Here is a 13,099-nt window from a genome sequence, read left to right as displayed (position 1 = left end):
GTATGAATTGTGCTATATAAATAAACTTGCCTTACCTTGCCTTATGTATTTTCGTCACAATTTCTATGCAATAAACTTTAAGAAAGTAAAAAATACTTATTGCCGTGTAATTATTATAGTTTTTACAAATATGTGGTGCAAAAGACTATTTATAACTTTAGATTTAAAAATACCAAAATTGTCAAAATTGTATAATTTTTAAAAATCATTGATGAGGAAACACAAATACTTCTCCTGAGAAATAAATGTAATTTAAATTATATTATGTAAACTATGTCAGTTATGTAAACAAAAGCAATGTCATATTTGGGACAGTCAGTTTTCACTTTGGGAGAGTTGAGACAAAGTTTCAGGACAGTTCTAGGCTGTTTCTGAAAAAAGTTAGTCTGGATCCCTGCATCAGACAAAACGTATTATAGATACTGTATGCTTAATAACTGACTTATACTGACCTCAGTATCTCCAGTTTACAGTGTGGACTTTTCAGTCCCACACAGAGCAACTTCACTCCTGAATCCTGAAGGTCATTGTTACTCAGGTCCAGTTCTCTCAGGGGACAGTTTACTGACTGTAGAACTGAGGCTACAGCTTCACAGGACTGTTCAGTGAGATTACAGAGAGCAAGTCTGGAGAGAGAGAGAGAGAGAGAGAGAGAGATCCAATAATTTGCCCCATACAGTTATGCAAAATAAATTACTTGGAAATTCTGAAAATATTAAAGAGAAGCTGGTTGACTATGTGACCTGTGATGGACTGGCGACCTGTCCAGGGTGCTTCCCAGTCTTTCGCCCAATGAATGCTGGGCTGGGCTCCAGCACCCCCCGCAACCCTAATTAGGATACTCTTTTCTTGAAAAAGTGTACTATTATTGCCAACAATTTAATCACACTTCAGTGTGTACTATTTTGGAAAAACTTACTTGAACTTAAGTATATTTAAGTTATAATTGATTCAAATTTTAAACAAATTAAATACAATAACTGCTACTTTAATATGCTACTTTGGGACAGTTAAGTGGCACTAAAAGTCAATTAATTATGAATTTCAGGAATATTAAATAAGTGTAGTTGTAGTACTCTTTCTCCACTGCGCCACCATGCCATGATATAGCTAGTATATTAAGATATTACAAGTCTGCATGATCTGAATACATTTATGTGAATTCATCTCCTTCATAATGGTAATGCATATGGGATATTAATGATATAAATGAACATAGATGAACATGTTTCATGCAGGGTCAGTGTTGACCAGTTTCTTTCTCTTTGCTTTGTCAGATGATACAGCTCAATATATCACACAGGTTTTAACCTTTAGATCAATAGCCCTGCACAACACACAGGTCTATTTACTCTAACTCTTCATGATTGAGGAACCCAATCAAAAACAGAGAAACAAAACTGTTGTTTCAGTGTATGGACCTGGCTGTCTGGGATTGAAACAGTTTGTAAAAATCTGTGTTTTACTCCGTAAATCGTCGAGTGACCTCTTTAAATATGAGGTGCCTTGTGCCCCTGTATAACATAATGGTTAAGTATGACGAAGTAAAATGTCAACTATCTGTGAAGTACAGAAAATTATACACTGACTGATCTTATAACAGGCTACCCACTAATACAGCTACTGAGATATTTACTGCCTCTCTGAAAACTCTCCTGTCATGTCTTCTGTCTCACACTGAGACACAGCAAGATTTCAGTACAGTAATCAACATAACAAGAGATCATTATAATCCAGTCAACACAGGAAAACACACATGAGAACCGAAAAGTTCGGGCAACTGACAAGATAAGTTAAAACAATTCAGCTGTATATCTATAACACAATATTTAACACAATCTATAACACAGGTAAGTCCAGTGTAAAGATATAGCACAAAACAAATATTGTATTCTCCATAACAGACTAATACTGACCTCAGTATTTCCAGTTTACAGTGTGGATTCTCCAGTTCCACACAGAGCATCTTCACTCCTGAATCCTGAAGGCCATTGTTACTCAGGTCCAGTTCTCTCAGGGGACAGTTTACTGACTGTAGAACTGAGGCTACAGCTTCACAGGACTGTTCAGTGAGTTTACAGTTATAAAGTCTGGAGCGAGAGAGAGAGAGGGAGAGAGAGAGAGAAAGAGAGAGAGAGAGAGACACACAAAAGCTTAAAATGTAACCACATCTCCTACATAAATCTTCACATACAGACTATGCTTTTGGAACTGGAAGAGTCAATGTTTTTGTACTTCACACTGCAGTCCACAGAGACTGATTACAAACACAGATATAATTACATATTCAAAATCATATTCACATATTCATATATATTCAACTGGATAATAGTAGTCATCCAAAATGTCATGGTAATAACACACAGTAAGATTAATTTTAAAGTAAATACCATTAGGGCCAACCATGTTCCATTAAAATCAAGAACTTGCTCGGTCTTTTACGCTTATGTTCCTGCAGTTCATGACCTTGAGAAATGAGTCTCTTGGTTTTCTATTGGCTGTCAGGTTTGGAATGAAATTCCCCTCACATGCTGTAGCTAAAGTATGTCAGAGACTAATTACAAAACCGTTTGAACAAAAATAAATAGGGTTCTTGAAATATATTTCTGACTATTAATCCATTAAAGATTACAAAACATAGTTATGTTGTGTGTACAGAGGACAGTGAAAGTGGAGTGGATTGCTGTTATTTCTAGTATTTTTCAATACATTCCTTCAACATTTATTGGTTGTCAAGTATGGAATGAAATTTCCTTCACATGTGTGTCTGAGACAAGGAGTCCGGAAACAGAAGACAGATCGGAAATTAGAGACTGTTATAGATGCAAGGACTTCGAACCACACAGCTGGGGAATGCTGGTTTAAAACTGAGACTTGTGTGGCAAAATCAGGCATCTTGCCAGAACATTCCGAAATAAAAATAAAAATGGGGGAGAGAGAAAGGAAACCCAAGAAAAAATTAGTTCAAAGCATCGCTCACACAAAGTAACTGAGAATGACAGCCGAAGTGAAAGTGAAAGTGACGGATCAGATGAAGTATTCACGTTGAGCTGCTTGGCAGGTCGTGTAGGACAACTGAATGGGGGAACTCCAAAAAGAGTAGAGCCATATACTGATGAAACGGAGTTAAATGGTAAAATGGTAGATTTTGAGACTGACACTGGATGCAGCCTGAGAGTAATAAATGAAAGACATTTCAAGGAGACATGGAAACCAACAAAAAGGCCAAACGTGAACCCTACTAACACCAAATTGACATCAAATATTTTAATACGGGTCAGCCTATTAAAATACTAGGAGACTTATACGGGTCAGCTTATTAAAATACTAGGAGACTTATACGGGTCAGCTTATTAAAATACTAGGAGACTTATACGGGTCTGCTTATTAAAATACTAGGCCACACCAAGGTGACGGTGGCATATCTGGGGCAAAGAAAGAAACTGCCCCTGGTAGTAGTGAAAGAGGGGGGGGGGGGCAAACCTGTCAGGTAGAGGATGGTTAGAGGAAAATAAAATCACAGTGGGACCAAGTAAAGACCACAAAAAGGGTAGACACAGTGAGAAGCACTACAGAAGGTGCTCACAAAATATCCAGATGTCTTTAAGGAGGAATTAGGCACCTTAAGAGGGATTAAAGCCAAAATCCCTTTATATCTGGATTCAGTGCCCCAATTTTTCAGACTGCGGTCTGTTCCATATGCCACGAAGACAAAGGTTGAGGAGGAAATAAACCCACTGGAAAAAGAAGGAATTATAACACAGGTAAAGTACTCTGAGTAGGCAACTCCAGTTGTTCCCATGCTCAAATCTGATGGCTCCATAAGACTTTGTGGTGACTATAAACTTATCGTCAACTGCACGTGTTCTGTAGAACACTACCCCATCCCATGGCTGGAGGACATGTCAGCCTCAGTGTCTGGGAGTAAGCAGTTCTCCAAGCTAGACTTGAGCCAAGCCTACCAGCAGGTGCTGGTGGATGAAGAGTCGTAAAAATACCTGAAGGTGAACACTCAGAGTTATGTTCACATACTGTCGTCTTCCCTTTGGGGCAGCTTCAGCCCCTGCGATCTTCCAACATGTCATGGAAGGTCTAATGCAGAGGATTCCTACGGTGGTGGTTTATTTAGATGATTTGTTAGTCGCAGGGATTGACACGGGCTAAGCGAAAAAGCCAGTTCCCCAAATGGGATCACCTAGAGTGCAAAGATGGGTAGTTCTTCTTGGTGCTTTGGAATACATTGTAGTGTATCGACCTGGCAAGCGCCATGGCAACGCTAATGCTTTGAGCAGGCCGCCGGTTCCAGATGACAGACAGGTGGACCAGAAAGTTGACCAATTTCTAATAGTGGATGTAATGGATAACGCACCCGTGAAGGCAAATCAGATTAGACAGTGGACAGCCCGAGATCCAATCACGTCTCAGACTCATGAATACATTCTGCAGGGGTGGCTCAAGGAAGCAGACCCCCAGTATCAGCCCAGCCATCAAAGAAGAACAGAGCTGAGTGTACGCAACAAGTGCCCACTCTGGGGAGGCAGAGTTATTATACTTGTCCCTGGACAAAGCATGTTGTTCAAGCTACTGCACCACACACAGTCTGGCGTTTAGTGAATGAAATGGTTAGAAAGGTCATATTTTTTGGTGGCCGGACCAGGAGGTGGAAAGAGAGGCGCTGCACTGTGAGGACAGAATACAAGACCCAGCAAAGCCTCAGCAGCTGACCCCTTGCACCCCTGGGAGTGGCCAGAGACACCCTGGTCTCGAATCCACGTAGACTATGCTGGTCCTTTTCTGGAAAAAAAATATTTTTAGTTATTGGTGATGCTCATTCCAAAATGCACTGGCATCTACCCCACTAACTCAGCTACTTCACAAGTCACCAGAGAGAAACTGAGGCAGAGCTTTAGTGCGTTTGGCCTGCCACGGGCACTAGTATCTGACAGTGGGACATGCTTCACTAGTGCGGAATTTGAGTATGAAGCAAAATGGTATCCAGCGTGTGAGGTCAGCACCTTTACGCCCCGTCTCAAATGGCTTAGCTGAGAACGCTGTTCAGACCTTTAAAGAAGGAAAATGCGGAAGATGAAGAGTGACACACTGGAAAGCAGATTGTCCCCAGGTTTTATTCAGCTATCGTATCACCCCACGGACAACGACAAGGTTGTCTCCAGCTGAAGTGATGATGTGATGACGACTGAGGTTCCCCTTTGATCTACTCTTCCCTGACCTGACAGCAAGGGTACAGCAGAAGCAGTTAAAAACAAAAAGAGTGGCATGATAAAAACACAAAGTTGAGAAATTTCTCAGTGGGTGACAAAGTTTATGTCTGAGATGATGCTCATCAAGTCATCAAGTGACCTCTACTAAAATATGAGGAGGGTGACACCCCTGCATAGCATAATGGTTAAATATGAACAAGTAAAATGTATACTCACTGTGGAGTACAAAGAAAAATGCACAAACTGAACTTTTAAGAAGCTTTCCACTAATATAGATACTTAGACATTTTCTTCCTTTCTAAAAACTCTCCTGTCATGTCATGTCTTTTGTCTCGGACAGGGACATGGCAAGCAAGCAAGACAGCACAACAAGATTTCAACATAGTATTCAACATAACAAGAGATCGTAGTATTATGCCAAAGCATAGTAGTATACTTTGCTGCACATATTTTTCAAGAACAGACAGGCAGATCATCTTATATTAAATTGTGATATATGCATTAAATCTGAGTTGATTTGCCTGTTTTGTTCTTGAATAAAACCAAACTGATTGTTCATAAGTTTACATTACACAGGTTATTGATTAACACTGACCTCAGTATCTCCAGTTTACAGTGTGGATTCTCCAGTCCCACACAGAGCATCTTCACTCCTGAATCCTGAAGGTCATTGTTACTCAGGTCCAGTTCTCTCAGGGGACAGTTCACTGACTGTAGAACTGAGGCTACAGCTTCACAGGACTGTTCAGTGAGTTTACAATCAGCAAGTCTGGAGAGAGAGAGAGAGAGAGAGAGAGATGGTTACTGTTTGGTGTGCTCAGTGGACAAAAATTAAAATTGCATACTTTAAAATGACATATTCCTCTGTCTGTTAGTTACTCTATTACCTCTATTACGAGTCTTTTTTTTTAAATATCAGTGCAAGTATGGTTCAAAAGATCTTGTCACAAAGCCTCTCAGATCATAATACACAGTGGGTGATTTGTTATTTTTTAAAAGGAGGGATGGCCTAATGGGAGCACCCCTGTGGTGTTGGAGGGGCTTTGACATTGGGGGGGGGGGGGGGGGGGGGGGGGGGACCGAACTTGCCCCAAGGCGGGGTGGGTGGGTGCTGATGCTATAGCCTATTGGGGTGTCTTTTCGGGATGTGCATCTCAGTCACTGAGGCCTGTGCAATACACATCTCGACGCATTGCCAATGATACAATACATTAAAGTTACATGTGAAGCAACTGCTAGTAGAATGCAATGCGATGATTCACCCCTATTGCGATGCAGTGTGATTCCACACAGTTTGATTGAACACAATGTGATTCAACATGATACGATGTGATGCAAAAGCACATGATGCTATGCAATTCAGTATGGTACTGATAGTTTGATTTATTTCTTAGGTTCTCCTTAAGCAGACCGTAAGTTATAAATTAACTAAAAAAAAAAAAAAAGCCACTTTCACTTCACATGTTTGTTACTGCTACTCAGTAAGCATCTCATTTATGCTCTTTCTTTTTTTTTTCTTAAAAAGCACTTGGCCCTTTCACAAACTGGCCTTTTCACAAGTCCTTTGTGGTACAAAGAAAAGTCTCTGACAAAAAATAAAATAAAACTGGCCACACCTCCAACTCGCACCAGACTTGACCTAGAGGCTTGAGAAGAACTGGCCACTGACAGCAGTGGAGATGAGAGAATGTGCTTGAGAAATAGTTTAGAGAGGAGGAATCAGTCCAAATGTAAAATTATCGGTCACATTTCTAAATAAAGGCATAAGGCCTCTACTAATAATTATATGTAAATAAATTGGATTTTACCGATGCAAAGATGTTAGAAACAATGCATCGTTAATTCGAAACTGTATGAACAATGGTTGGGTTGGGCCATCAATGACGATTTATTTTTTGATGGCAAGAAAAAATGTCATTTATTGTTGTAGCGATTACACACTTGAAGCATACAAAAGGACCAAAGAAATGCATGGTTTACTGTTGTTAGGTAGGTCGTTTTGAAACCATATTTTTTAACAACTTTTATTTAAGTTACACAAAAAATACCCTATATAGCCTACTCAAGTAACATCCTACAACTAAACCAGAAACTAAACAAGACTATAATTGAAGCAATGGCAGTATGAGAGATTAATTCTGTAAATGGTTTATTTATTAACATCAACAAAATGTGGCTTGGGCGAACAGAACTGCCCCCAGCGAATTTAATTACTGACCTTGCTCTAAGGTTGCTTTCATTTACTGTCCTGTTAACGTCATTTCAGAGCAAAGGGCTTGGCAGCTGCCCCATGCCCCCACCCACCTCCAACACACACACACGCAATTTACACCTGCCTCTTAAAAATAGAGCAATCTAATTGGCTGATGTGCAGTGTTGTATACTTGCTATCCCATAAAACAGACAGCTAGCGCTCGGGCCCAACACCCCCCTAGCGCTGCTGGTAACTAACCTTAGGCAGGCACTTATGCCAGGAGCAAACACGCTAATTTCTATCTTATGAAGGTATCTAGTATTTTAGAATTACTTGGATCATTATCTTGAAGCATACCAGATGTGCCCCAGCAATAAAACATTCTTGACCACAAAGACTGATCGTATATCTCTCTTCTTAATGGGAGGACCATCCATGATCTAACGCGTTAACCAATCACCTACTGATAATACACATAAAAAATGAATGTTTCTCATTTTTGTATCTTTCATTTACATGCAATCTCTCTCTAAAACTTGTTTTTGATGCCAAGTTTTTGTTACAACCTTTCAACTAATAAACTATGTAGGTACTAACAGATAAGTTACTAACAGATAGAGCATTGTGGAGATGACATAAGCAAATATGATTACGAAGGCAATATGTGGCAAAGACACAAATATTGTAATAAATGAAATAGAGAAAAGGGGAAAAAGTAGTCTGCATCCCATCATTTTGTTTCACAAATTATCTTCCGTACTTCCCCTTGTTTAACTATCCTTTAATTGAAAAAGTCAGACGTGGCTACAAACAGATTTCTCATTTGGATGTTACATAAGTACCCAAATCCTTGCTCTGTGCGTAGATTCTGTTCAGTATTGTGCTAAATAAAATAAACTAAAATAAAGAGAAAAAGCAGAGAAAAGAAAAGGAAAGAAAATGAGACCAAGCAATGTGCATCTTATTTAACGTGACCATACATCCTCTGTGTCCAGGACATATCCCCTTTTCTGTATCTTATTTAACGTCACCAGATGTCCTCTGTGTCCAGGACATGTCCTCTTTTCTGTATCTTATTTAACGTCACCAGACGTCCTCTGTTTCCGGGAAATATCCCCTTTTCTGTATCTTATTTAATGTCACCAGACGTCCTCTGTTTCCAGGACATATCCCCTTTTCTGTATCTTATTTAATGTCACCAGACGTCCTCTGTTTCCAGGACATATCCCCTTTTCTGTATCTTATTTAACGTCACCAGACGTCCTCTGTTTCCAGGACATGTCCCCTTTTCTGTATCTTATTTAACGTCACCAGACGTCCTCTGTTTCCAGGACATATCCCCTTTTCTGTATCTTATTTAATGTCACCAGACGTCCTCTGTTTCCGGGACATATCCCCTTTTCTGTATCTTATTTAATGTCACCAGACGTCCTCTGTTTCCAGGACATATCCCCTTTTCTGTATCTTATTTAACGTCACCAGACGTCCTCTGTTTCCAGGACATATCCCCTTTTCTGTATCTTATTTAATGTCACCAGACGTCCTCTGTTTCCGGGACATATCCCCTTTTCTGTATCTTATTTAATGTCACCAGACGTCCTCTGTTTCCAGGACATATCCCCTTTTCTGTATCTTATTTAACGTCACCAGACGTCCTCTGTTTCCGGGACATATCCCCTTTTCTGTATCTTATTTAACGTGACCAGACGTCCTCTGTTTCCGGGAAATATCCCCTTTTCTGTATCTTATTTAACGTCACCAGACGTCCTCTGTTTCCAGGACATATCCCCTTTTCTGTATCTTATTTAATGTCACCAGACGTCCTCTGTGTCCAGGACATGTCCCCTTTTCTGTATCTTATTTAACATCACCAGACGTCCTCTGTTTCCAGGACATGTCCCCTTTTCTGTATCTTATTTAACGTCACCAGACGTCCTCTTTCTCCAGGACATGTCCCCTTTTCTGTATCTTATTTAACGTCACCAGACGTCCTCTTTCTCCAGGACGTTAAACAGCATCTCATTCATTACCATTAACACAGCAGGAACAGCCAAGAGACCTTAAGAAAGCCATAATGCCACCAAAACTTGAATGGAAAGAAATAAGGTCATCTTGCCACTGTTATTATGCTGGCAGTTATCTGTCTTATTAAAAGCTAGCCAGCTATGTATTGTGGCAGTTCAGTACAGATGGAGTTTCACATTGCATTGTCAACCATGAGTCTTACATGCGCAACGACAGGAACCAAAAGTGACATACAGTTAAATTTCCCCATAAGTTAGGAGGGGAGTGCATCACCCACAAGCCCCGCCCCCTTCTACATCCTCTCTTTTGAAAACGACAGTATGGTCACTCTGTCTCATTGTTTTGTTTCACAAATTGGCTTCCCTACTTCAAATTCTTCCATACTTCCATTGAACAAACTCACACATGGGTACAAACAGATTTCTCATATGGATGTTACATGAGCACCCAGCTGCTCTGATACAGTCCTGCCAGTCCTTCTCTCTGGGAGGAAACAACTGGGCAAGTTCTGCAGCTGTAGATCAGAGTACACGGTATTAACTAAAATAACTTGACCAATAAACTCTTATACTTACAGAGCCTGTTTGGTGTTTTTCAGTACTGGCAGAAGTCTCCTCAACCCTTCATGTGATCCTCTGTATTTCTTCAGCTCAAACTTTTCCTGAGTCTCATCTGACATCAGCAGCACAAAGACCAGAGCTGACCACTGGGCAGATGACAGCTTTTCTGTTGAGAGACGTCCTGAGCCCAAGTAATTTTGAATTTCATGCACAAGGGAGTCATCCTTCAGTTCACTCAGACAGTAGAGGAGATTGATGCTCCTCTCTGATGAGATGTTTCCATTGAGTTTTGTCTTGATGTAGTCGATTGTTCTCTCCACACTCTCTACACTGATCACTGTTTGTGGTAGTAGATCTTTCAGGTTTCTCTGATTGGACTCCAGAGAGAGACCAAGGAGGAAGCGGAGGAAAAGATCCAGGTGCCCATTCTCACTCTGTAATGCCTTGTCAATGGCACATCTGTGGAGTTTATTTAAGTTCTTTGACTTCCTTTTAAAGGTATACCAAATTCGATCAGGATAAAGAACATTCTCACCATCATTACAGTGCGAAAGAAACACATAGACTGCAGCAAGGAATTCTTGAACACTCAGATGAACAAAGCTGAACACCATCCTCTCAGAGGCTCCCTGCTCTTGACTGAATATCTGTGTGCAAAATCCTGAGTACACTGAACCCTCACTGACATCCATGCCACACTCTCTCAGGTCTTCCTCATAGAATATCAGATTACCCTTCTCCAGCTGAAGGAAGGCCAACTTTCCAAGCTTCACAATGATGTGCCCAGTGTCATATTTCTTTTTCATCTGATTAGTTTCAAAAATCAGGAACTGTGTGTACATCCTAGTCAGAGTTGTGGGAAGTTCTTCAGTAGTATCTTTGGCTAGCATTGGCTGAAGCACAGTGGCTGATATCCAGCAGAAGACTGGTATGTGACACATGATGTGGAGGCTTCTTGTTTTCTTTATGTGTGAGATCATTTTTTTGGCCATATCCTGGTTCTTCCTGTTGTACTTCTTAAAGTAGTCTTCCTTCTGTTCATCACTGAATCCTCGTACTTCAGTCACCTGGTCAATGTAGTCTCGAGGGATCAGATGGGCTGCAGCTGGTCTGGAGGTTATCCAGATGAGAGCAGAGGGAAGCAGATTTGCCTTGATTAGGTTGGTTATTAGTCCACCCACTGATGTTTTCTGATCAATCTTTTCTTCTTTATCCTCCTCTTCTATTTCCTCACCGACATCATTGAATCCAAGAGGAAAGCGACACTCATCAAGTCCATCAAAAATGAACATGACTTTACCATCACCATCTGGAAGAGACTTCAATTCAGCAGAACCTTGAAGACATTTATGAAGCAACTCTATCAGATTGTAGTTTTTATCTTTCCTCAAATTCAGCTCTCGAAAGGGAAGTGGAAAAATAAAGTCTATGTCCTGGTTGTTCTTTCCCTCTGCCCAGTCCAGTATGAATTTGTTCACTGAGACAGTTTTCCCCACTCCAGGAATTCCCATAGTCAGCACTTTTCTCTTTCTTCGACTTGGATCAGATGGGACTTTGAAAATGTCACTGCATGTGATTGGAGTTTGTTCTGTGGTAAATCTCCTAGTTGATGCCTCAGCCTGCATAATCTCATGTTCATGAATGACTCCTCCAGTCTCATCCTCCACTATGTAAAGATCAGTGTAGATATCATTCAGGAACTTTTTCCTGCCTCTTACTGATGTTCCATCCAAAATGCTCCCATATTTCCGTTTCAGACTGGATTTCAGTTTGGTTCTGATGTCTTGATTGTCTGGTACTGTTGGGTCAAATTAAGTACATAAGGGGTGTGAGATACAAAGCATGATGCAGTATACAGTCATTCCAAACATATGCATGACTTCAAAAGACTTGTTTATAGTTTAAGTGGTATATGTAAATCTTACATATTGTCAAAATTATCAAACATTCCACTTTAAATCAGTAGAAGAATAGTCAACTACCCATCAAAGAATTCAAATGTGAATTAAAGATTGTCAGTGTCTTCCATGGAGAGATGAAAGGTTCATTATGAATTAAAGCAGAGAACACACAGTAAATTTTCCTGTATTAAATGAACTCTGAGACTGTTTATACAGTCCACACTGGTCCACTGTAAGACAATAAAATTTTACACTTGTGAATTTGCTGTGCATTACCTCACAAATGGATTCATATAACATTCATGTTATTCACCTGCACTCAGGGACTGATTGGATGTAAGTTCTGGAGACTGAGTTGGGAAAAGATCTTTTAGTCCTGGAAACTGGTTCACAATAACAGGCTCCTTCATTAGACTGATGAATTTCTGACATGTTTCTTCATCCTTGTTCATCAGTATGTCCAGTAAGTTGATAGAAATCTGTTCATGTTTATGAGAAGAGACATTGAGGTTCGTGTAGTCACGGTCAGTGATGAGTTGTTTCTCCTGCACATGCTGGAGGACAAAGCCGATATCAGCAGACAGGATCTGAATTAGTTTTGTCTTCTTTTCACGTAGAGTCTGCATGATTCACCTCTAAATATCAGTCAGCCCTGAAACACAAAAATGGGTGTTTTAACAGTATGTGAAATGTCTGTGTATTTCACAGAGAGAATGAGTTCAGTAAGAGTCAGTCAGTTCAGTACTGTAAAGAACACAGTAAAGTCTTATCACTCTCTCAGACTGGGACAGATAATGTAAAGAACACAGTAAAGTCTTATCACCCTCTCAGATACTGTGAAGAACACAGCAGTGGAGATCGGGAGGGGACCACAGGCATTGGAGCTATGGTCATATCATTGCAGGACCTCCTGTTAGTCAAATGGTTTTTCCAAATGATTTCTCATCAACTGGAAAAAACAGAATTAAACTCTCAAATTACACACTCTCAAACCTCTGATCATCAGAAAACAACCACAAACAAAAACTTTACCTCAAGTAATTGAAGATACAATTTGATATATGTGCTTTACACTATGTAACTGTGTAAAACTGCCAGTGAGCCAATGTCTCACCTCATCCACATTATCAACAGTTTCACATTCTCACACACACACACACACACACACACACACACACACACACACAGACTTTGCTA

The 13,099-nt window shown here is 40.2% G+C and overlaps 1 protein-coding gene across 1 annotated transcript in view; it reads right to left on the bottom strand.

The window, feature by feature from the left end:
• The window catches only part of LOC115817122 (NACHT, LRR and PYD domains-containing protein 3-like), a gene marked incomplete at its 3' end in the record, with an annotated part of 16,080 nt that extends 3,552 nt beyond the window's left edge, over window positions 1–12,528 (bottom strand). The window contains exons 1-5 of the mRNA XM_030780367.1: window positions 12,216–12,528; window positions 10,017–11,799; window positions 5,818–5,991; window positions 1,917–2,090; window positions 453–626 (exon numbers count right to left, since the gene is read on the bottom strand). Coding sequence (XP_030636227.1) covers window positions 453–626; window positions 1,917–2,090; window positions 5,818–5,991; window positions 10,017–11,799; window positions 12,216–12,528 — 2,618 coding nt within the window. The remainder of the gene's footprint in view (window positions 1–452; window positions 627–1,916; window positions 2,091–5,817; window positions 5,992–10,016; window positions 11,800–12,215) is intronic.
• Between the last annotated feature and the right edge of the window lie 571 nt (window positions 12,529–13,099).

Source organism: Chanos chanos, chromosome 7, assembly GCF_902362185.1.
Source record: "Chanos chanos chromosome 7, fChaCha1.1, whole genome shotgun sequence".
NCBI classification, from domain to species: Eukaryota; Metazoa; Chordata; class Actinopteri; order Gonorynchiformes; family Chanidae; genus Chanos; species Chanos chanos.
This window is presented reverse-complemented; position numbering and strand designations above follow the sequence as displayed.